Source organism: Heloderma suspectum, chromosome 4 (genome assembly GCF_057233095.1).
Source record: "Heloderma suspectum isolate Gila_16-S chromosome 4, 16-S_ref, whole genome shotgun sequence".
Classification (NCBI taxonomy): domain Eukaryota; kingdom Metazoa; phylum Chordata; class Lepidosauria; order Squamata; family Helodermatidae; genus Heloderma; species Heloderma suspectum.
In genome coordinates, this window is record NC_139461.1 from 157,602,513 (window position 1) to 157,627,457 (window position 24,945).

Sequence of the window (24,945 nt, forward strand, 5' to 3'; positions counted from 1 at the left end):
AGCCTCAACTTTGCTGGATCCCCCAATCCAGCCTGAGAGCCCCACCCCACCCCCGGCCATTCGGTGTCACCCCGCTTCGGGGCGCGAAGAGGAGGGCGGCGTGGCGCCGGAGGCTTTTCCGGCCCCGTCCGCCGTGAGCCTTGTTGTTACTGCCGTCAAGAAGGACGCTGAAGGTGATGTCGGTGGGCGCGGATCCAGCCGAGGCCCTGCGTGGCAAGGGTCCAAAGACGCCCGCTGGGCTGGGCCCGGGGAAGAGGTCAGGGCAGGCGCAGGGGAAGAACCGAGGAGCGGCACGCGGCAAGCACGGCGCCCGCGCACTCTCTCGGTCGCGGCGTCGAAGCCGCCGCTCCGGCGTCCCGTGCTCCGCGCAGCCTCCGGGCTGCGCTCAGGCGCTTCGATCTCCGCCGCTCGCTCGCTCGCTCGCTCCCCCTGCCAGGGGCGTGTCGCCTCTCACACGCCGCCCTCCCCTCCGCCGCTCCGACTGGCAAGCGGCGGGGCGGGGCGTTTTCCGCTGCGCGGAGAGCAGGAGGCGCTGTGGAGCCCGGCGGCAGCTCGGCGGGGTTCCCTCCGCGAGTAGGCCCTCCCGGTCGCTCAGTTCCCGGCTGCCGACGGCGCCCCTGCAGATTCAGCAGCCCGGCCGGCCAGTTCCGGGCTTCTCTCTGCTCAGATGGGTTCCCGCGGCCTTGCACACCGGCTGATCCGGTAGTGCCGGCTATGGCCCTCGCAGTTCGCGTAGCGGCCCCTAAGCGGCGCTGCGCACCAGTGCGGCGCCCCGGCGTGTAGCCGGACGCGAGCCTCCCCTTTCCCGCGATCTCGGCGGCTGCCTTCGCAGAGGACGAGCTCCGGCTGGCTCAGCGCAGGAGACCCGAGCGGGCGAGCCATGACTTCGGCCGGCGCCGGGAAGAGCCAATGCGCCCCCCGCGCGTTTTAGCAAGCGGCTCTCGCAGCGTTGCGGCTCCTCCCGCCGGCTCCGGCGTCGCTGAACTCAACTCTTTGCTGCAAACGGGGGATTATGTTACTATTGGCTCGGTCTGCAGGGAGCTGAGTAGGAAGCCAGGGAAAGAAGAATGCGGGTCTATGTGACGGTGTGCTGCCTTATTTTCTACACCGTGACTGGTCAAGTAGAGTACTCCATCCCCGAAGAAACGGCGCGTGGCGCGCCCATCGGAAACCTGGCTAAGGATCTGGGCATCGATGCAGCGACGCTTCCCTCCCGGAAATTTCGCATGATCACCAGCTCAAGTAAGCAATATTTTAACCTCAATGCGAGCACCGGGGCTTTGTCTGTTAACGAGCCCGTCGACAGGGAGCAGATCTGCGCGCTCAAGCCCACCTGCTCGCTGAATTACGAACTGGTGCTGCAAACCCCCCTGGAGCTTTATAAAATTCAGTTTAAAATACTGGACGTGAACGATAACGCCCCCACCTTCCCGCTAGACGAGTATCATTTAAACATGGCGGAGTTCCTGGCCCCAGGGGCTCACTTTACCCTCCCCAACGCCCAGGACCCCGACGAAGGCATCAACAGCGTCCAGAGCTACACGCTCACTCCCCACGAACATTTCCACCTGGAAATGCAAATGCGCGGGGATGGGAGTCGATACCCAGAGCTGGTGCTGGAAAAGCCCCTGGATCGCGAGCAGCAAGCCACGCACAGGCTTGCTCTCACAGCCAAAGATGGAGGGAGCCCCCAGCGGTCTGGAGAGGCCCAGGTAGTGGTCACTGTCCTTGACACCAACGACAACGCCCCCACCTTCGAGCACTCTGTCTACAGGGCCAGTGTCCTGGAAAACTCGGCCAATGGCACACTGGTCACACGCGTGCATGCCACGGACTTAGATGAAGGTCAGAACGGAGAGGTCTACTACACTTTCAGCAACAGCACGCCCGCAGAGCTCCAAAGGACCTTCCGCATCAACCCCCAGACAGGAGAGGTCAGAGTTAGCAGGGTTTTAAATGTCCAGAAGCCCCTGCTGGAGATGTTCATTGAGGCAAGGGATAAGGGAGTCTTTGGGATGTCCAGTGTAGCCAAACTGCTGGTAGAAATAGCCGATGTGAACAATAATGCCCCGGAGATCACGGTCACCTCTCTTTCCAGCCGAATCCCAGAGGATTCCTCACTGGGCACAGTGATTGCTCTCTTGAGTATTACCGACGAAGATCCTGGAGAGAATGGGAAAGTCATTTGCCAGCTCCCCACCAACATCCCCTTCCAACTCAAGTCCTCTTTTGACAGCTATTACAGCCTGGTCACCAGCGGCCTTCTAGATCGGGAACGGGTCAGTGAATACAACATCACCGTCACCGCCTCTGATCTGGGCTCCCCTCCTATCGCCACTCAGAAGACGCTGTGGGTGCAAATTGCAGATGTGAATGACAATCCCCCCAAGTTCCTCAACCAGATGCGTGAAGTTTCCGTAATGGAGAACAACAGGCCTGGTGTGTCCCTTTTCCACGTGTCAGCCTCTGATCCAGACCTGGGGGAGAATGGCCGGGTCTCTTATCTACTCAGGGACATCAACATCCAAGGTAACTCCTTGTCCAGCTATTTAGCCATTGATCCAGACAGTGGAATCATCTATGCAAAGGGCATCTTTGACTTTGAGCAACTCCAGAGTTTTCATTTCCAAGTTGAGGCCAAGGACAATGGCTCCCCAGCCCTGGCTGCAGCCTTTATCATCAGCATCACCATCCTGGACCAGAACGACAATGCCCCAGTCATCTTGTACCCAGGGGCAAAAAACGGCTCAGTGGCGGTGGAAATTGTGCCCCGCTTGGCAGATGCCGACTACCTGGTGACCAAGGTGGTGGCCCACGATCCAGACAGCGGGCAGAACGCCTGGCTTTCTTACCATCTCCTGCAGTCTTCCGATGCCAATCTGTTTCGGGTTTCACCCAACGCTGGAGAGCTCAGGACTTGTCGCTCCATGAGGTCTAGTGACCCTATCAAGCACAAAGTGGTGGTCTTGGTGAAGGACAGTGGGGAGCCCCCCCTCTCCTCCTCCGTGACCCTGGGCATCCTGCTAGCTGACTCTCTTCCACAAGCGCTCCCAGACTTTGATGACAGCCTAGAAGCACATGGGCAGCAGCTGTCCAGCTTGAACTTCTACCTGATCATTGGTCTAGCCTGCCTTTCCTTTGTCTTCCTTGGTTTCCTAATCTTCCTTCTTGCCATTCGACTTTTCCACTGTAGGACTAGCCCTTCCCACAGTTGCTGCTGTTGTCCCTCAGATGAGTACGAGAAGTATCGCTACAATGTGCGGATGCTACCAAGCTCTCATTTTACTCCAGAGATGGTTGAGATCGCAGGGATGGGGAAACTTACGCACACCTATTTGTATAGGGCAGCCCTCGGTGTTGGGCCTAGCAATAACAACCTGATGCCCAGTGGAGATGCTGGAAACCTTTCCAAAGGGGCGGGATTATTACAAGTGCCAGCATCCTGCATTCAAGTACAGAAGGTGAAGAGTAACCACTTCAATGCCATTCTGGTGGTAAGCAGTTTTTTAAAAAGTTTAAGGTCCTCCTTGGTGGTGGGTGGGTGGGTGGGTGGGGAGGGGGGGGCATCACAGAGGTGTGTGCACTTTGCTTCAAAGGGGAAGATCAAGGAAGTGATTTAAAGGAGAAAAGGATGAAGCAAACAACATAACTGCCTCTCATAATTTTTCTTCCTCTCATTGCAGTAGAATTCTGGGTCACCAATGGACAATAGATTCAGGACAGCCAGCCCCCCCCCCCAAGTACTTGACCCAATATGGTGAGGGCCTCTGGCTTAGATGGCTTATTAAAGAGGATTAGCAGGATAGGCCTACCGACAGCTATTAGTCAAGGTGGCTAAATGGACACCATGATCAAAGGAATGCCAATTTCTAGGCTCAAAAAATGGGGGTGGGGGGCAGGGCTGTTGAATTTCATACCCTGCTTATGAACTTCCCAGTATCATCTGGCTGGTGACTCTTGGAAATTGGATGGTGGACTAAATGGATTCTTGGTCTGAACCAGCAGGGCTCTTCTCGTGTCCTTCTGTTCTCCCACTGAGAAAGAAGAACATGAGGGCTGCCCCAAGTCATTCTACTGCCTGTGGCTGAGCAGCAAATGGCACCACCCACCAACCCACCCAAGTCAAGGTGCATAGTACTCAAAGCCACTCAAGTTATATTGGCAGATGAGCAGAACATTCCACTAGCACTTCTCCTCGTCTCGAGCAGTAAAAATATAATAAATTTCATAACAATTTACTGCCGTTTCATGACACCCAAAATCTGCTGCTTGAGGGGGCTGCCTCACCCTAACTAATGGTAGAGCTGGGCTTGAATTACACTGTGGGAATTGTAAAGTCAGCTGTTACTCAGCTGTGGGAAAATGGTACTTTGACCAGTCAAAACTTTGGTTCACACATTCATTTTACCCTGGTTCTTCACCACCTTGGTTGAAAAACACAGCAAATGTAAATTCCTTGTCTTGATTTTTATTAAAAATTGCTATACGTTGTGCTGTTATAGCAATATGAATGGATTTAGTTGGTCATTTTTTAAAAGTCAGAATGCTTGGAATTCAGCCTAGAACTGCATAGTACACAAACGTTACCATGTAGGGGGAGTTTTAGATACTTTTTTTTTTTTAATTTAGTGGACTTTCCCTGGTGACATTGCTAATGTGTTTCAGAAACTGCAGCATGACCTAGCTTAAAACTACTTCCAATGATGGTGAACCATCTAGAAAAAGGTCTACTGCCCAATAGATAACAGAGCTCCTGGTGATTGCTGGAATTCTTGCAAAGAATGCTGGACTAGCTGGATCTCAGTCTGATCCAGCAAGGCACAAACTCTCTTAACATTTTTAATTTATGCCTTAACTGTGAAATCTCACCCTTGCTGTGGAAATTTAATATACATTGGTAGACCACAGAAATTCTAGTAAGGAAGTAGCAGTACATGCAAGACTAAAGTCAATCAACCCCTTCTCTAGATGTCCTGTAGTTTACAGGTTGCAGACCATAGCTCAGTGGAAGAGCATATAGTTTGCATGCAGAAGGCTCCAGGTTCAATCTGTGACATCTCCAGGTACTGCTGGGAAAGATCACTGTCTGCCACCCTGGAAAGTGCTACCTGTCAGTGTAGACCAGGGATATTGAACCTTTTACAGCTTCTTTGGAGAACCTCTCAGGGCTTGCATTCCATGGTGGGCAGGGCCAAAATACCAAAACAACAAGAACATCGCAGCCTATTTTAGCTTAATGCTCTTACTGGCAGCAATTAAACTCTAGTGGAGGCATTTCAACCTTTTAGAATGGGGGAAAAACCTGTACCAAAGCCAGGAAACCACCAAGCAATTGATGCTTGGTTGGTAGAAAAGGGGCGGGGCCTGGGGAAGGTGGCAAGGCCAGCTGGGGAACCCCAGAGGGCTGGATTTGGCTGAGATTCAACACCCCTGGTGTAGACAATGCCAAGTTAGATGGACTAGCTTCTTAGGTGATTTTGTCATTGAGATTTTAGAGGGATTTCCCTCTGAAGGGTTGGTGTATGCCTAATCAGGAATATAATGCAACAGGGATGTGTGTGCTGGAGTGACTGAACAGAAGTTTCCATGCTTCTGCTGAATCTAAAACCTTGACAAATGATATATAGTTTTATTTACCATTTATTTTTATAAAATGTAAAACAACAGAAAAGACATCTAAAAGACAGGACTGAGCAGTTGCGTTTCCTCAACCTTACTATTTAATTGTCTGAAAAAGATTCACTTGAGGAATTTAACTCATCAAATGTCCTTTGGAAGCAAAGTTTTTGACAGGACAAAATTACATATTGTTCATGGTTTTTAAAAGCATGGAGCTCTGTGCCAGTTTTCTGCTGCAGCTTGCCCCTTGCTGCTGTTCGCCCGAAAATAAAAGTGGCCAGTTTAAGTGCCCTTTTAAACAAGTGTGAAACCACTAACATTTGTAGTGGCTTAAAAACAAACAAACACATTTCCCCTGTGCCACTTTCCCCAGCATGAGGCTCACAGTGAGAAAAGATAGGCCCGTGTATTCTGTTTTTTTCTGCTGCAGGACTCATAGAAGCTTTGGAGCCCCTCCATGGCTAGAGAAAAGTTTAAAAAATGGTCAGGGAGGCCTGGTCCTAATATCTCATCAATCAATCAAAGCTTTTATTGTTTCAACCAGAGGTTACAACAAGCAAAATAATAATGAAGATAAAACATACGTAAAAAAAATCAAACAAATCATATTAATTTTTAATGTCCTGCAAGGTCATAAAATTAGCTCATGCCATGCCTGTTTCCACCCTCAGACAATAGTGCACTTCCATTTACCTGTTCTTAGGTGCACTGACGTCCATGGATTGAAGTGACTTGTGGATCATCCATATAGTCTATTCCCAAACACATTTACTTTGAAGAATGGGCTATTGGGGCAATTTGCTTCCAGACAAAGTTGCTTAGAAGTACAGCCTGCATTTGGTAGACTCTCCCTAAGAAATGTCAGAGCTGAGCAAGACTGAGTTGCGATGGCCAGCTCATCAGTTAGTAGTATGGCAGCACCAATTCACTGTTGAAAAATATAGCACAGAAGCATTTGAATGAAAGGTGTGGGTTTAATCCTGCCCTCTTTGTACTGATTGGGGACCCCGCACCTTCAATGAATCCTTTTTTTTGGCAATGTAAATTGCAGGCAGCCCCCCCCCCCCCATTTATACCTCAGCTGGGGCAAAGTGTTAAAAGTCCCCTTATCTCCAGGCTCTGGGCTCAATTCAGATTGGGTCTCCCATGCTTACTTTTGAGTAAGGAAAAAAATATAACTGCTAGATTAAATATGCAGCTATGAATTGTTAGATTAACTATTGATCTACCCTCAGATACAAGCATTCATTAATCAGTGACTATTATGAGAAACAAATAAATAGTACATAAGAACATAAGAGCCATGCTGGATCAGACCAAGGGTCCATCTAGACCAGCATTCTGTTCACACAGTGGCCAACCAGCTGCCCAGAGGAAACTCACAAGCAGGGCATGAGTACAACAGCACTCTCCCACCCATGTTCTCCAGCAACTGGTGTACATAGGCATATTGCCTTTGATACTGCAGGTAGCACATAGCCATCAGGACTGGTAGCCATTGATAGCCTTTTTCTCCAGGAATTGTCCAACCCCCTTTTAAAGCCCTCCAAATTGGTGGCCATCACTACATCCTGTGGTAGCGAATTCCATAGTTTAACTATGTGCTGTGTGAAGAAGTACTTCCTTTAATCTGTCCTGAATCTCCCACCAATCAGCTTCATAGGATGACCCTGGGCTCTAGTATTTTGAGAGAGGGAGAAAAATGTCTCCCTATCTGCATTCTCCACACCATGCATAATTTTGTAGATGTCTATCATGTCTCCCCTTACCTTCCTTTTATCCAAGCTAAACAATCACAGCTATTGTAACCTTCTTTCATAGGGGAGATGCTCCAGCCCCTGGATCATCTTGTTTGCCCTTTTCTGCACTTTTTCTAGCTCTACAATATCTGTTTTTAGGTGAGGTGACCAGAACTGTACACAGTATTCCAAGTGTGGTCCCACCATAGATTTGTATAAGGGCAGTATGATATTGGCAGTTTTATTCTCAATTCCTTTTCTAATTATGCCTGACATGGAGTTTGCCTTTTTTACCGCGGCCGCACTCTGGGTTGATGTTTTCATTGAGCTGTCCACCACAACCCCAAGATCTCTTTCTTGGTCAGTCACCCCTAGCTCAGATCCCATCAGGCTATACTTGAAGTTGGGATTTTTTCCCCAACGTGCATCACTTTACATTTGCTTACAGTGAACCACATTTGCCATTTAGATGCCCATTCTCCCAGTATGGAGATATCCTTTTGGAGCTCCACACAATCCCTTTTTGTTTTGACTATCCTAAATAATTTGGTGTCATCTGCAAACCTGGGCACTTCACTGCTCCCTCCTAATTCCAGATAATTTATAAACAGGTTGAAATGCATTGGTCCTAATACAGATCCCTATAAAAAGGTAAAGGTGTCCCCAACCAGTTGTGTCCGACTAGAGTGCGGTGCTCATCCCTGTTTCTAAGCCGAAGAGCCAGCGCTGTCCGAAGATGCTTCCGTGGTCATGTGGCCGGCATGACTAAACACTGAGGTGCACGGAACGCTGTTACCTTTCCCGCCGAGGTGGTACCTATTTATCTACTTGCAATTTCTTGCTTTCAAACTGCTAGGTTGGCAGGAGCTAGGACTGAAGACGGGAGCTCACTCCGTCACACGGCACTCGGGTCTCGAACTGCTGTCCTGCCGATCTTCCGGTCTGCAGTTCAGCATCTTAACCACTAAGCCACCGCAGCCCCACAGATCCCTGTGGGACCCCACTATTTACTTCCCTCCATTGGGAGAATTACCATTTATTCCTACTCTCTACTTTCTGTTCTTTAACCAGTTACTGATCCATAAGAGGACCTGTTCTCTTATCCCATGATTGCTAAGTTTGCTCAGGAGTCTTCGGTGAGGGACTTTGTCAGTAGCCTTCTGGAAGTCCAAGTAAACAATGTCTGCCAGATCACCCCTGCCTATATGTTTATTGACACTCTCAAAGAACTCTAAGATGTTAGTGAGACAGGACTTACTGCTGTGGAAGGTGTGTTGATTCTTTTTCAGCAGGGGTTGTCTATGCTTACTAATGCTTACTAATTTTATCTTTAGTAATGCCTTCAACCAATTTACCCAGAGCAGATGTTAAGCTAACCAGCCTGTAATTTCCTGGATCCACCTGGATCCCTTTTTGAAATTTGGTGCTACATTGGCCATCTTCTAGTCCTCTGGTACAGAAGCTGATCTTAGGGACACATTGCATATTTTGCTTAGAAGAACAGCAGTGTCATATTTAAGCTCTTGGAGAACTCTAGGATGGATAACATCTGGGCCTGGTGATTTATTTGCTTTCAGTTTATCAATAAGGTTGAGAACGTCATCTTTTGTCACCAGTATTTGCCACAGTTCCTTCCTGAAAACATCAGTTCAGGTACAGTTATCTGTCCTACAACTTCTGCAGTAAAGATGGATGAAAAGAATTCATTCAGTTTCTCTGCAATCTCCTTGTCTTCCTTCAGTCCTCCTTTTACTCCATTGTAATGGTCTAACTGCCTCCCTAGCTGGTTTTCTGCTTCTGATACAGTTAAAGAATTCTTTATTTTTGGCCTTGATGTTGTTAGCAATATGCTCTTCAAAATGCTTTTTTTGCATCTCTTATTGTCTGCATGCCTTTGTGCAAGCTTGTGCTCCCTTTTGTTTTCCTCACTTGGGCTAGACTTCCATTTTCTGAAGGACGCTCTCTTTTCTCTAATAACTCCCTTAACACCATGCTGGCAACCTCTTGGACTTGGTGCTACCTTTCCTAACCTGTGGTATACATTTTACTGGACTTCTATTATTGCAGTTTTGAGTAATCTCCAAGCGTTTTGAAGGGATTTAATCCTCTTGATTCCCCCTTTCAACTTCCTTTTCACCAGTACCCTCATTTTAGAGGAGTTTCCTCTATTGAATGTGACTGTGTCGGACTTCCTGGGCAATTTTCCACTTAAATATATATATATATATATATATATATATATATATATATATAAACTCTGATAGCACTGTAATCAGTCTTTCCAAGTGGTTCTACAACATTTACTTCTCGTACCAGGTCCTGGGCGACACCACTTAGGAAGATTCCCTCCCCTCTGATTGGTTCCATGACCAACTATTCTAGGGCACAATCATTTAGGGCATCTAGAAGTTTAACCACTTTGTCATGGCTGGAACATGTATTTATTCTATCAATGTGGGGTAATTGAAATCGCCCATTATTACAACACTTCTTGTTTGGCGGTCTCCCTGATTTTGTTTTCCATCTCAAGGTCACTCTGAGCATTCTGGTCTGGGGTACAAATAGCATGTTCCTAGTACTAAGTTAGTTTTGGAGCCTGGTATTGTCACCGACAGAGCTTCTGTAGAAGAGCCTACCCCTTTTAGGTGTTCTAATCTGCTCGACACTATGCCCTCTTTGACATACAGGGCAACACCTCCTCCAGTAAGCCCTTCCCTGTCCTCCCTATAGAGTTTATACCCGTATCGGGTGTTTGTAATGCCCACTATATCCAGGTTTTCCTTTAAAATCAAGCACTCGAACTCTCCCATTTTGGCTCAGAGGCTTCTAGCAGCAGTAGTAGTGATGGTGGTGTTCATAAAAGTATAAAACAAAGGGAAAGTTAACCCAGTGTTGTTCCACATTTCTCTGTGCGTCTGCTGTGTACAAAGAAAACATAAGCTATTTTCACTGAGATTTACACAAACATTTTATGGCTGCAGTCCTAAGCAAACTTACTTGGAAAAATCCCATTCAAACAATAGGGCTTACTCCTGAGTAACTATTAGGATTAGGCTAATGAGAGTAATTAATAGGGTTGGGCTGCAAATATTTGTTCATCTTTCCTACATCATTAGATTCTACACTTCTTCACTGCTGAATGAAGGACGAAACAAGCCAGAGTTGATTTAACCTAGATAGTAAATGAAAGGAAATAAAACAGTATTTGCAATTTGTTAAATCTGCATTTGTTTTTATTCTGTTGTAGGCATTCTAAAGATGCTAAGGTATCATTTGGGTGGGCTGTGGGGCTTCAGTGCTGTGTGCACAAATGGAATGTGTGATCCTGTAATGTTTTGTCTCTGAAATCCAGGCCATGCCTCTAAAAATAGAATTGTAGACTTTCAGTAGAGGAAGTGAGATAGAGTTGAACTACATGTCATGCCATCTTGCTTCAATTTGTGCCCTGTGGGGTGCATAACAACATAATAGAAAGCATGTCACGCACCCAAGCATTCAGAGCTTAAAAACACACAAACATTTTCTTGTATGAGGAAAGCTGATTTCAGTGACCTGGATTAATTACGCAAAACAATCAAATTTGCATAGATTTACTTATTTTGCATAACAGTCTGCTTCTGGTAGGCAAGAAAAAGAAAAGATGTTACGTAGAGCACCAAAGACCTCACTCACCCCATTGACTGCTGATAGTACTGCTCCGCTTTCTAGCTTCAAAGATTTCATGAACCGTAATCCACAAATTTTCAGAGCTATCTTCCCAGACATACGGGCTAAAACTTCCTTTATAAAAACAAAATGAAAGCTGAAATTCTGAGGATGCTCAATTCTGTGGCTGATGCAGAATCCCATGTTTGTAGGAAATGATCACGAAGTGCTGAATCCAGCCCACAGCTCAGCATTCTCAGTACCATGCCACAAACTCAGCTTCTAAAGTGCCTTTATCCAGTTGAACTCCTAAGGGGAAGCTCCATAGCTCAGTGATGGATCACACAAACTCCCAGATTCAGTCTCTGGCATCTCTAGTCAAGAGAAACTGCTTGAGGTCAGAATAAACTAGGTGCACAAGTGGTTTAACTCTGTGTAATATTAACTAGACTATTAAAAATATTGCAACATTGGTATTATGTGGCATTATATACAATCATGTTTCTTGTCTGTCAGACATCATCTCTAGACTGCTCTATGTCATAGGCTACAATCTTCAGTAAAATTTATTTACGCTAGTCTGGACTGTTCCTTAAGTCTGGACTATTCCTTTGAATGAAATTTTCCAGGACCAGTCCCACAGCTTTGGATTTAGAACTTCCTTTGCTACCCTTTGCGGGGAAATTCCAGCAAAGCAGTTCTATGTGCTGATCCTTCTTCTCCTGAGATAGAAAGGGAAATCTTTCAGGGTGGTGCCAAGAAAATCTGTTAGTAGGGAAAAGCTTTTCCAATGCTGTTTTATTAGAGACCTGTTGCAAATGTTTTGTCTGGTAAATTCTAACAGAGAATCCTCAACCCGCCCCAGCCCTAATTAGCAGACTGTGGAAGAATCTCTTTTCTCTGACACTCTCCTTTGCCATCTCTTCTGCCAATTCATTGCTGTCTGTCTGTCTGTCTGTTTCTCTCTCATGCTGCTTTCCTCCTCTCTCTCTCTTGACAACCAGCTATAACTCTTTCCTCCCCTCCCTCCTCCCATGGCTTCACTCCCACGATACTATGTAAGATATTACCTCCTGAAACATTCCATCGGGGAACAAAATCTATATGTGACAGCCAAAATGTAGAACCTCCCTCAATACTATATACATAAATCCAGGTGTTTGAAGATTCAGTTACTGGAGATAGATCATAAATAATAATGCTCATCTTATGCATCGGACAAAGTAGTGTTCATGCCACATAAAAATATGGTGGCTTGGCTTTACTTTTATCTCATCCATGTTTTTGTGTATGAGAAGGGTACACCTCAGATGGAGGAGCGTGCCCACTGGTTTCTCTGGTAACCCTGCTGCATTTGGGTGGCTTACTATTGATGGAGTATTCCAGTAAACAAGGGAAATGTATGTGGGCAAAGAACTATATTTCAAAGAACCATGTATGCATGTGTGTGGAAGTTAACCCTGCCACTGGTGGCCCTAGACACTGAGAGTTAAGGCTGCAGCTCTCTCCATAGCCCTATCCCTTCAGTGGCATAGACTCATCCTGCTTTCTGTTTCATGGTTGTACTAAAATGTACAACAGGCAGTCAGACAGATGTAGCCTAGTGAAGTGTCCATCCGTATGACTGGCAGGCAGTACATGTGTAGAAGGAAAGTGTCTCTGTTCTAGAGCGGTGCACAAATGGCCTTGCAAAATTTTCCACCCTATTTTTGGACAGACAATTTCACCACGTTTCTCCAGGGGGAGGAGAAATTCTCCAACAGTTTCTCACAGGTAGAACTCACTATTGGCAAGGGCTGCAGCAGAGCATCTTCCTTTTTTGGCTTTTTGTGCTGCCACTGCAAGCGGCAACAGCATCAACTATATTGGCAGGCTGGCCCCACTTTTTCCATAAGGATGAGTGTCAATGATTTACTTCTAAAGGAGAAAATGGAGGGTGCACTTGAGGACACAGTTGAGGTGGTTGCTAAGCCTGCTCCCTACCCCAAATGTTCCTCTTTAATCAATCAGTCATAATGACCCCAGTAATTAAGAATGAAGTCATCTCTGGTCTGCATAGTCTTACTCCTTCATTTGCATAGAGTCACCTTATTTTATGTTTCTTGGTAATTCTAGAACAGGTATAGGCAACCTGTTACCCTTACCAGCATGGCCAATGGTAAGGGATTGTGGGAATTGTAATCTAAGATGTCTGGAGGGCACCAGCTTGCCTACACTTGTTCTAGAGCATGCAGACACACACACACACACACACACCCCCACACAGTAAGCAAGCAAAAAAAAGAGAGAGAGAACCACACAGAAGCCTTGCATGTGACAATAATTACATTGGAATTGGACTTTCGGCTACAATCTTACCTGGAAGCAAGCTAAGTAGTCATTAACTCAAGGAAACGGTGCAATCCTATACCCATTTATCTGGGAGTAAGCCCCATTGAACTCAGTGGGACTTATTTCTGAGTAGACATTTATAGGACTGTGCTGTAATAGTGTGAGTGGCCCCACAAAATCTTATGCATACCTCACTTCTTGAAAGACTGAAATAAAAGGGCTTCTTAGCTATGAAATTGTAATAGTCAGTGGTGGCTGATACCCTATTGAAAAAGAACATAGCTTATTGCTTTGAGACTGCTTATTTGCAGTTATGTTGCATATAGCATTAAATATACCCATGTGGAAGGATGCTTTGTCTTCTCAGAAATATCTTACATTTACACATGGAGCATTCAGTCTGTGTGATAATTCCTCCACTTTGTTTATTTATTTACTTATTTAAAAGAAGGGATTTGAGCTAATACATTACACAGAAATAGTCCAATCTGCCAAGATTAGAGAGTTATGCCACAAGCCTATATGTGGCTACTCAGAAGTAAGTCTCAATGAGGTCAGTGGGTCTTACTCCCAGGTAAGTGTGTTTTGGACTGTGGCTTTAGTTAGCTGTGGAATAGAAATGACCTTTGCCGAAGTTTAAAGCAATAATTCAGAAGCCCTTCATCTCATGGGAAAAGCAGGTGCAAGACTTTCCTAATTTAGTTGTGAAGCACATCTCCCCACTTTTTAAAGAGGATCTTCAATGAGAATATGTATCTCCCTCCTCTTCTCCACTCTTAGGCTGCTGGGATAAACCTAGGGAGATAATCTGGTTTACCATAAACACATATTTGAATAGCTACTGATTAGTTTAGTCTAATAATAACTGCATGTAATTTTTAGCTCAGCCACAGAAGTGTAATAAACTGTTATAGCATGAAATTTCAAGGAATCCCATGAGATCTTGGCATTCATTGAGATACTGTGAAGTGATTATATCTTTTAAGATCCTAGTAACACCAATAATAATGCTTAGGATTTATAGAGTGATTTTTTTTAGTGTTCCAAAGTGCTTTACATAATCTTCCCAGTTGCTTAGAATAGCCTTGGGTCAGATCCAGGATCTGTCTTCTGCAAGGGAACATCTGAGAGTAGAAGAACTCTGCTCATGGAAGGTCCCTCCACCTGACTTTTGAGGATCCCCACATACCACTGCTCACCCCATTCAGTAGGGTCTCCTGACTCTCTGTGTAACATTTTCAGGGAAATGGGGGGGCTGCTGTGGGAAAGAAGGGGTGGGTAAGTCTACCTTCAAAAGTGCTGTTGATCCAGGGTAAATCTGGATCCAGCCCCTTGTAAGTTAGGTCAGTATTGCTATCCACATACTGCAGAGGAGAAGCTAAGGCTGGGAGAATAGCAGCTTGTCTGCCCAAGAGCTTTTTTGTGGATTTAGCCTGTCTTAGGGCGCAATCCTGTGCATGTTTATACAGAAAAATGTCCTACAGATCCCAGCATTCCCCAGACAGCTTGGCTGGCTGGGGAATGCTGGGAGTTGTAGGACTTTTTTCTATCTAAATATGGATAGGATTGTGCCTTTAGCTGGCTAAGATGAGATTTGAACCAGGGACTTTCCAGCTTATATGGGTGCAGTGTAACTCTTGTCATGTCTACTCAGAAGTAAGTAAGAAGTAATCCTTAGCTACTATGTCAAATCAACTGGTAAGTAGAGATAGATTTTACAGCATCACTCTTTTTTACAAGAAGAAAATCCCATAATGTTATGTGGCAGTATAATGAATCACCTCAGCATTCTTAGTAATGTTTTATTGTTTTAAAGTTACATCCGTTAAAATGGTTCCAAGCTACATGAGTGATACAGATGAGCATTGCTGTTCAGAATTCCAGCCGGCCTGGAATAAGAGCTTTGTAGTGCTGTTTGGGGCTTGAAGAAGACACCTTTCCCCCATTCCCCACACCCCCCTGAACCCTTCCTCCAAGGGTGCTATATAATGCTAAAGGGCTCAGCATTGAAGTGTTTTAGGGCACGATCCTTTGCATATTTAGTCCTACAACTCCCAGCATTCCCCAGCCAGCATGACTAAGCTGAGAGTTGTAGGACCTTTTTTCTGTCTAAATATGCAAAGGATTGCACCCTTAATTGCTATATATCTGGGGAGGGGGGATACAGCAAGGGATGGGGAGGTTATTAAGGGTGACCTCCAGGATACTAGAAGCTGTTAGGGGTTGAAGGAGGCCAAATTCTCTAGCCTTCCATTTCCCTTCTTTTTTTCAACTGCTCTCAACCACAAACCTACCTTCTAGACTCTCACAGTCTGCCTGGTTTCTGGTTTCTTTAGACCTCCCCACTCCCCTGGGGTGAAGGTGAGAAGCCCTTAGAAAACAAGGCATGGCTGCAACTGGGCTGTGCTCCCCCTCCAAACTAAAGGTAGCAGCAAATACTGGAATTTCTGTCTTCAGCATTCAATATGAAACCAGAAGTACTTTCCCAATGATGAGATGCATTTGTCTAATTTTCTTCTCTATATGCCTTCAACATTCCATAGGTCCTAGAAGTTCACAGGTTTGTTTTTTGTTTTTTAAATTGTAGTCTTTTAACTTGCAAACTTATATACTTTGGTCTAATTTTTGGGTGACCCCATGATTTCCCTTTAAACTTCTTTCTTATCCTTCTTCCTACATGTCTTTTACCACCTCTCCTCTGTTCACCCATCTTCCAGAATTCTTTGTCTTCCTTTCATGCTTGTCCTTCCTTGTAGCTTTTTCCACTTCCCACCTCTGCATGGGCTTCATTCCAATCTTGTTTCTAGTTCTCCAGCTGAAATATCTGCCAGCAAAGAAATAATGAAAATTGACAGTGAAGTGTCATCACTGCATTTTAGAGCTGATGTACCAATGACATTGGTAGGGACAAGAAAAATGAAACGTTGTGCAAGCTCAGGCAGAGAAGAGGCATATTGGTTTACTCCTGCTTTCCATTTGGAGGTTAAGTTCAACATTGAATAACACTAGACATTTGATTTAAGAAAAGAAAGTTAAGTTTCTGAGTGACCTACTGGAACTTTGTGAGTTACTTTATTACATCTTATGTCCAGAATCCCCAATATCCAATATGCTAGACACCCCTTGACTGGAACAGGCTGTAAGGTGTGCAAAACATCTGTCACAGTGACCAAATTATAGGAGAAGAGGTAGGGAGACCCTTAATGAAATCACTTTTTACATGCGCGTGCGCGCGCGCGCACACACACACACACACACATATGTATTTTAGCCAAATCATGCTTGCATAGGTTTCTAAAAGCAGTAGCACTGTTTTGTCATTGGTGTGCCCTGGCCAGTGTAGCTGTACTTGTGAAAATGTCTATGTGATCTGAAATCCTGCGCAATTTGGGTTCCAGATTGGATGGAAGCCTTTGTGTATACAGCTGTAGTTGTGAAGGCTCCCTCTCTGCAGAAACTCATACTACACACATGGATGCCAGGGAGTGGGGCTAGTTGGTGTGGCCCCACTCCCCCCCTCATATATTGTTTCAGTGTGTGAGCAACAATTCCGAATGGGGCTCCAGTATCTCTCAAAATATGGAGCTCCAGATGCAGAACCCTTCTGTAATTTGTGTCAGTATTGGTGCTTTTTGTGTTTTGGAAGCATAATTAACGGAAATATGCAAAAAAAAATACCCCTTGATGTTCCCATTTATATCTATAATATCCATCTATCAACATCTATCTGTTTATGATAGGGAGAAAAACATTTTATAATACTAGAAGTTGAGGTCACCCAATGAAATTGAGGGGCAGGAGTTTCAGGACAGATAAAATACAGCTCCTTACTTAAACTGGCTTTGACTTTTAAAGGGAATTAGACTAACAGTGCAACCCTGTTCATTTTTACTCAGAAGTAAGTCTCTGTGTTTCCAGTGGGATTTAATCCCATATATGTGCGCATAGGATTGCAGCCTAATTCATGTAGGATGGATATGATGCCATCTGTTAGCCTTGATAGGTAGCTAACTGGAACATCTTGTGTTCAGAACAAGGCCTCTGAATACTCATTGCTGGGGATAAAAACCAGAGAGGGCTGTTGCCTTCTTGTCCTGTTTTGTGGGCTTCCCAGAGCATCCGGTTGGCCACTGCTGGAAACAAAATGTTGGACTAACAACGTAGTACTATATGTGTCTACTTAGCAAGAACACCCATTGAGTTCCACAGGGCTTAGTCCCAGGTAAGTGGGTATAGGATTGCGGCCTCAGTGGACCTTTGGCCTGATTCAACAGAGCTCTTATATTTTTAATACATGCATGTTTTGCTTACCTCTCTATTACCATTTAAGTTTGGAGTAGAACATTAAGACTGATATTTTGGGGCTATAGCACAGTCTCCATGCATGACCTTGGTGAGTCTGACTATTGTGTCTCAGCTTGTGCATCTGGAAGTTTGGGTAGATTTAAATAATTGATTAAGCTCTCTGGTATTTAGCCCATTTATTAAACAGGAGCTGCAGTTTCCCTTCTTTTGTTGATGTAAGTGAAAAGGTGTATTTCTATCTTTGCAAAGGTGTTCTTGGGATTCAATGATATTTCTCCACCCTTGCTCTTTTGCAGCATAGGGTCTTAAAACCCATTGGGGAACTGACTTGCCCCTCCTTAGAGCACCTCCTTAAGACCTTTCGTTTGAGATGGCAATTTTTATTCCGTCTTTGTATGTGCTAAACGGAGGCACAAAGAATTAGGTGCTTTGCCCAAGTTGCATATTAAGTCTAACGACACACCTCTAACAACTTATTCTGAGTACCTATTTAAGGTCTTGTGGCCTGACCCTATGAGATCTCAAGCTTTTATGCCTGCAGGACCAAGTGTAAGCGCACTGTGATGTGGGTGCAACATCACAGCACGCCATAGTATTATATCAGCACCATGAACCAACCCAGATTGTTTCACTATTTCAGCATGTTGATTGCCATACTACATGGCATAGAAATAGGTGGAGAGTGTGCATTGAGAGTGCAACTTTGGGGTGGTAGTAGGGTAACTTCCTTCTCGGGGTCTCCGGGAGAAGGACTGAAATCTCAAAGGGCAGGGATAGAACCAGTTGGGCTGGCAGTTTTCTGCTAGGCTTGTTCAGAGCTTTTACTACTCATTCCACCCTCTCTTGCCCATCAGGCTGCAGCCTGAGCCTTCCCTTGACTCACCAGGTGTCATTCCCTGATTCCACCATGAAATAATATTCTCACCATGCTTTTCAAGACCACACGAGTAGAATATATGCTGAAATTCTATACCAAGATTTAAATGTCTGAGCAAGTAGCCCTCCACCCTGAAATAATATTCACTAGTAATATAAGAACCAAGTCACATAGCTTCAAAGTTTCTGTTATGTAGAGGCCTTAAATTTGATCACTGGGAAAAGGAAATGTGCTTTTTCTTGGGAGTAGCAGAAAGGCCTAGTTTTATTTGGGTGCAAACAAGGCAAACTGCAAGGTGATTGGCGTATGGGCCCACAACCTATATATGTCTGGCAGTACTTTTGGGGCAGTGGAAAGCATGATAAAAAGAATGCACAGAGCAGCTGAGTGTGGAAGCAAAAGAGCGATTGGTGGTAAAATTAAGAACTTCATGATGGTGCCCTCGAGTGGGATTCCTGGTGGCCTATAATATACTCAGCCGCAGGTTACTGTCCAGCATCAATTCCAGTGCAGGTTGTATCTTAAACGTGATTCACATGAACTTGTAGCAATGTAGTTGTTTTCTGCCCCCAAAGCACTGTGGCATTGTAGGGTTCTCCATGATACTGTGACCTGGTTCGCATGTAATGCTAACCCATGGCTAATTAAACCATGGTTTGTCATTACATTTGAACCAGGTCAATGTAGGGATTACTTACGTTTTTTCTCTGCCAGAGTTACACCCATTGTAGTGGTAACTTTTGAAGTGCAGCTGCTGATCAGGGCATTCCCCATAGCCATGCCCCCCCCTCCAATGCAGGCAGATGTGTTAGTCTGTCTGTATTACATGGCAACCTTCCCACCTCCCAAAGAGCAGCAGTACATAACACAACATCAAATTTATTAGGATGAGCTGACAGTCATAGAATAGTGAGCTGGCAAATGTCCACATAGTGGTTCGCATATTGGACTTTGGCTGGATGGCCCTGAGACTGCATGAGAAAGGGAAAGAGAGGGACACAACATGTCTCCAAACAGCTTAAGACCCCCGGGCCAAGATTTTCCAGGGCTTCCTTTTCCCACCACTTCTAGGACTCTTCATCTCCTTTAGAAGCAAGTATTTTGTAAAGCTAACAGGCCATTTCCCCCCAGCTACTGTGAGGATTGCAGCAAAGCTCAGAGGGAACAGAGAAGCCTGAGGGGGGTGGCAGTGCAAGACCAAGCCACCCCCAAACACCCCCCCAAGCCACCCCCACTACAACAGTATATTGTTGCTGGGAAAGTCCATTTCTCCCCAGCTAAGGATTGCAGAAGCTCAGAGGGAACAGGGAAGTGGCTGATTACATCATTGCCCCTGTTAATAAAAATGTCCCAGCACTTCAGTCATATGAGCCCTGGCTCCACTATACCACTGGTTATGCTCCCCTGGGAACTGCTGATGTTGGTATGAAAATGTTTTAAATCAGCCTTCCACAACCTGCTAGCCTGCATATGTGTTTGATTACAACAGCCAGGACCCCCAGCCAGCATGGCCCATTGCTGACTGGGGATGATGGGAGTTGTAGTCCAACACATCTTGAGGGCACTAGGTTGGGGAAGGATGTTCTAAATGATATGGAGGGAAAGCAATGTAGTAAACCATTTGTATGTTCCCAGCAGGGGTATGGTCCTTCACCATGATAATACGGCTTTTGGTGGCAACCACACTGATACCAGTAGTTATCAGGCCAAAGCCATGTGTTGCAAGATAGATGAGAGATTTACAATTTTGTTCCATTTCCTAACTAACAGGCGTTTATGGAGGCAATTGCAAATAGAAATAGTGTATACTGCCCTAAAGGCTGTGCTAAATTCTGGTGAAGTCAGTCTGTTTGTTGCAAGCCTGAATAACTGTGTGAGTTTATGTAATGTTGTATAATTCTGCACTTTTCTGACAGCATCATTTCCTGCATGGGTAATACTTCTGCTGGATGGCGAAGTTCTGGTGCAATCTTAAGGACATTTATTCATCACTAACCGGTGAATGTTATCAAACTGGATGAACAAATTCATTCTCTGAGTCCACCTCTATTTGTATTATTCTTTTCCAAGTAGAAATTGGGTTCTACATAGACCTCATGAACATGGCTACTCTGTTGAAAATTGTTACATCTCTTTTGGGGGGAGGATGGGAATTTTTATTCCACCTGGCCCCCTTTTTTTTTTAACATCTCCATGAAACTACTGGGAGAAGTCATCTGGAAGTTTGGGCTGAAGTGTTACCAGTATGTTGATGATACCCAGCTCCACCTCTCATTTCCAGCTGCTTGTGCCATGGAGTCTGTGGGACTCTTGAACTGGAGGTGGTTTGGGCTTGGATGAGTGGAAACAAGCTGTGACTCAATCCCTCCTTGTGTGATCATCTTTGAGAACAATGAGACTGGTGGGCACAGGGAATAGGGCTTTTTTTGTGGTGGCACCATGCTCGCAGAACTCATTGCCAGTTGGAGTACATCAGGCCCCATCTTTTCAGCCCTCTAGAAGAGCCCTAAAGACACACTTATTCTCTGTAGCTTTCTCCTAAGGGGTTTATGGGGCTGCTTGAGGGAATTGTTTCAGTGTATGACTGATTTTAATGTTTGTATTTGGTTTTAGTCTTATTGTTTGGTTTTTATTAGTTATTAAGTGGTTAATTGCATTTGAATTATGTATTAGTGATGTTTTAAGAATTCTGTAAGTCACCTTGAAAGGGCTCTTTTGTCCAATAGGCTGACTATAGGCATTTTCAATAAAGGAATAAATCGCTGCAGACTGTGCCTTCCACAAACAACAACAACAAACCCTATTACTTTAACCCTGGCCACTAAAAGCCAGCACCAAACAAACAAAATTACAGTACTTCTGAAAAATGCTCAGACTCCCCCTATGCTGAATCTCTAAGGGTGTAATCCTATGGCTGCTAGTCAGCGGCTAGATGGCCATAGGATAGGTCGGTTCCCAGAAACTGACCTTCACCCCCCCACATGCTGCCTCATAGGCAGCGCGGAACGGACCTGCACTCCGTGCTCGGAAGAGGAGCACGGAGTGGTGAAAACGGGGGCGTTCCAGTGGGCATGCTGGGGCAAGGAAGTCGGAAATCCAATACGAACCATCCAATGTGTTGTCCGGCCGCCGCTTCTCACACTCTTGACTTCCCGCATCTAGACTTCCCCTCCTCATTTCTCCTGCCCTGTGTTGGATAGGTGGTCACCTCTAAGTTCAAGAGGAATGGAAAGAGAATGGACACCCTCGGGCCAAGTTTTCTCTGAGCTGGTAAAGCTGTGTCTCACAGTCTACCTCAGACTGCTAGTTGGGGACCCATTTGACGGAATACTCCTCCATATTAAAAAAATCTATCTGCACAGAAAACTAAAGGTTAGGGACAAGGATTCTAGACTCACCTTCTCCTATGGCATGTTTGTTTTTCATGGGTAGGGGTTGTAGTAGTAGTAACATAAAAGTAGTATAGAGGAAGATTCGATCATGTGAGTCCCCAGCCAGCAGTCTGAAGTAGTATAGCCTAGACACAGCTTTACCACCCCAAGGAGAACTAGGCCTAGATCTTATCCATTTAAATTCAGTTGATTTCTCATTGCAGTCTATAGTGGTACCTAAATCCAAATCCCAGCAGCAACCTCATATATGTGGAACAGAAGGAGAGATGGAGGGTGAATACTATTATTTTTACATAGTAATTTCAGAAACAATGGCAAAGTCAGCAGTAACCCCAGATCAAAGAGTTTGCAGGTTAAATATAATCGGGGGTGGCTGCCAGCTTTGGTTATAAAAGCAGCTTATTAACCCCCCCCCCCCCGACCAAAATTTGTGTGAAAGATGAGATTTGAGCTGAAACATGGGGTGCGGGACAGATTAGTACTAGTTATCAATTTAATAAAGCTGTACCTGCACAACAAACTGAGGCCAAGAACTTCAAATGAAAAAAGAATATGTAAACAAGTCACGCATAAAAGTGCATTGAAGCATGAAACAAAATGTCTGATGAAGAACAAGAAATGCACGCCAGCTCAGGAGAGGCTTAGAAATATATTTAGAAAGGGGGAGAGCCAGAAGCTTTATGAGGAGGTTATCATTACTGAAATGCCATACAGTGCAAGGAGAGCCCACCATATCTCCAATAAAGAGCCTCATTCTAGTGCAAAAGTTTATTTGTTTAATATATTTATGCTGTGACTTTTAGGATTACTTCCTACAAAAGTTTAAGAACAATAAAAACATCAAATAGCAAAATAAAATAACAATAAATTAACACTATGATTCTCCCTGCTGATTCTACTGAAACTGGGTCTATTTGGATTCAACAGCATGGGCAAAACATAGACCTAGTTTTAACTTCCCGTGGAAGTGGTAAACTTCTGCCTGGGCTGTGTCAATTCATAATGCAGTTGGGGTCTGACATGGTTGAATGCTCCTCAGTACAAAAAATGAAATATATCCACGTAGGAAAGTAAATGTCAGGGAAAGGCTAGTCTAAAACCATTGTCCCTGACATTTTACTTTTCTGGGTGGAGATGTATTTATTTTTAAAATGGAAGAACATTCAGTCATGTGATCCTCCAACTGCAGTCTGAAGGAGTATAGCCCAGGCACTGGTTTCAGCACCCGAGTGAGAACTGGGCTACGCAGATGTGCTCTGTTGACTCAGTAAATGACTGAAACAATTCCAGAATATTTGGTATAACAATACATACATTTAAGGGTTCCCTCTTCATGCTGCCTTTTCCCTCTCCCCACCAAGTAGACATGGAGAGAAGGAAAAAATGTGATATGATTAGTAGGAAATTATGGGAAGTAGGATAATTGATTTTATTTTGAAGTCTAGATACTGTGTTTTACAGTGGATGCAAGTTTAATAAAGAACAACCTTGGCATGCATAGGAAGTTACTGTTATTTCCTGGGCTCCACATTTTCATTCTTTATTATTGAAACACTGTAACTAACTTTAAAAATAATTTTATAAATCATATATATGATTTGTATATGCTTGTGATTTAATTTCAAGATAAACAGAAATCTGTACCTGTCCAACTTGTGACCCACCAAGCCAAACATAGTCCACCAACCATAAATTGTGGCCTGCCAGATATTAGACACTCCAGGCCCAGGAACTTTGTCAGGGAAATGGTGGGTCACCCATACATGGCTAGTGAGCTATGTGTGGCTTGGTAGGCAACAAGCTGTGTGGTCCTATTATAATTCATGGAGATGAACTGCAGCATTGAGCCACATTCATATCAGTAATGGCATACTAACTAAGTCCAATGTAGAAGTAATGGAATCTACAAGTGGGGAAATGTAGGGCCCTGAAGCGATGGAAGAAGCAAAAGCAGCGGAAAGGAGGGGGTCTTCCGCAAAAGAGATTTCTAGTACTTGTGTGTATATGTGTATGTGAGCACTCAGCATATTTTACTTGTAATGCAAAGCAAGGAGAAAAGCATAGCAAGTACATCTCTTGTCTAGAGAGACCTTCCAGTGATTATGCCACAGCTGGGGAACTCAGTTTTGAGGAAGAGTTGTTGTAAGACCTTTTCATTTGGGTGGACCTTTGCTAGTAAGCCTGAATTCGATGGGCTGATGGTAGCTTGTTAACATGTATTTTAAAGTCCAGTATTCCTTTTATTGCATTTTAATTGGCTATTTTTTCTTTCTTTCATTACCTCCTGGACTCTTGGGGATCAGGTGGGTTAAACGTTCGTGTAAATAAATAAGCATTTCAATCATTGTCTTTTTTCTCATCTTTTTTTTTTTTTTTACCCTTTTCCTGTAATGGGGGGGCAATTTGTCTCCTTGTTTTGCTATATGAAATGTTAATTCTTCAATTACCCCCCTAATACTGGGGTTCTAACAAGAGAGAGAGAGAGAGAGAGAATGAATGAATGAATGAATGAATATTAGTTTGGCTTCACCAAACAGACCACAAATTAGGAGTGTGGGCAGGAGAGGGAATATTTGGAGACCAGGGGCAGTATCCAGTGGTAGTCCTACTTCGATTAGGCCCATTCACTTCAGTGGGTCTATTCTGTGTAGGAGAACCACTGCATACTACCCCGGACCTCCCTCTCGCCTTTTCGTAAGAGTTGCAATCTGGGTGGAAGGGGTTGTCTTTCTGGAATGGGACTGGGGCTTTGGGTTGGAGGTGGGAGACTACCTCACTCAGCAGAGGTAGCTGGACGCCTTCCTTGCAGAAGATCCCCGTTTCAGACCCTGGCATTTGTAGTTAAAAGGCCCCCAGGTAGCAAGGACGAGAAATATCTTTCCCTAAGACCCTGGAGCAGGGGTAGGCAGAGCAGCGCTCTCCAGATGTTTTGGACTACAACTCCTGTAGTTCCCAACCAGCATGGCCGGAGGCCAGGGATTATGGGAGTTATCGTCCTTGGGGTGGGGGATCCAGGCTGCCTGCCCCGGAGAGCTGC

At 44.9% G+C, this 24,945-nt stretch overlaps 1 protein-coding gene across 4 annotated transcripts in view; it reads left to right on the forward strand.

Moving 5' to 3' along the window:
* Window positions 1-24,945, forward strand: part of LOC146347555 (protocadherin alpha-C2-like) — a 202,114-nt gene that overhangs the window by 58,811 nt on the left and 118,358 nt on the right. For 2 of the 4 annotated variants that reach the window (XM_084850916.1, XM_084850920.1), the window contains exon 1: window positions 501-3,494. The exons of 1 other annotated variant lie outside the window; for it this stretch is intronic. In XM_084850916.1, the coding sequence (XP_084707042.1) occupies window positions 1,068-3,494 (2,427 nt within the window). In that variant the 5' untranslated portion in view covers window positions 501-1,067. Of the gene's footprint in view, window positions 1-488; window positions 3,495-24,945 lie in introns of those variants that run through there. One more of the 4 variants, XM_084850918.1, reaches the window with a different exon arrangement.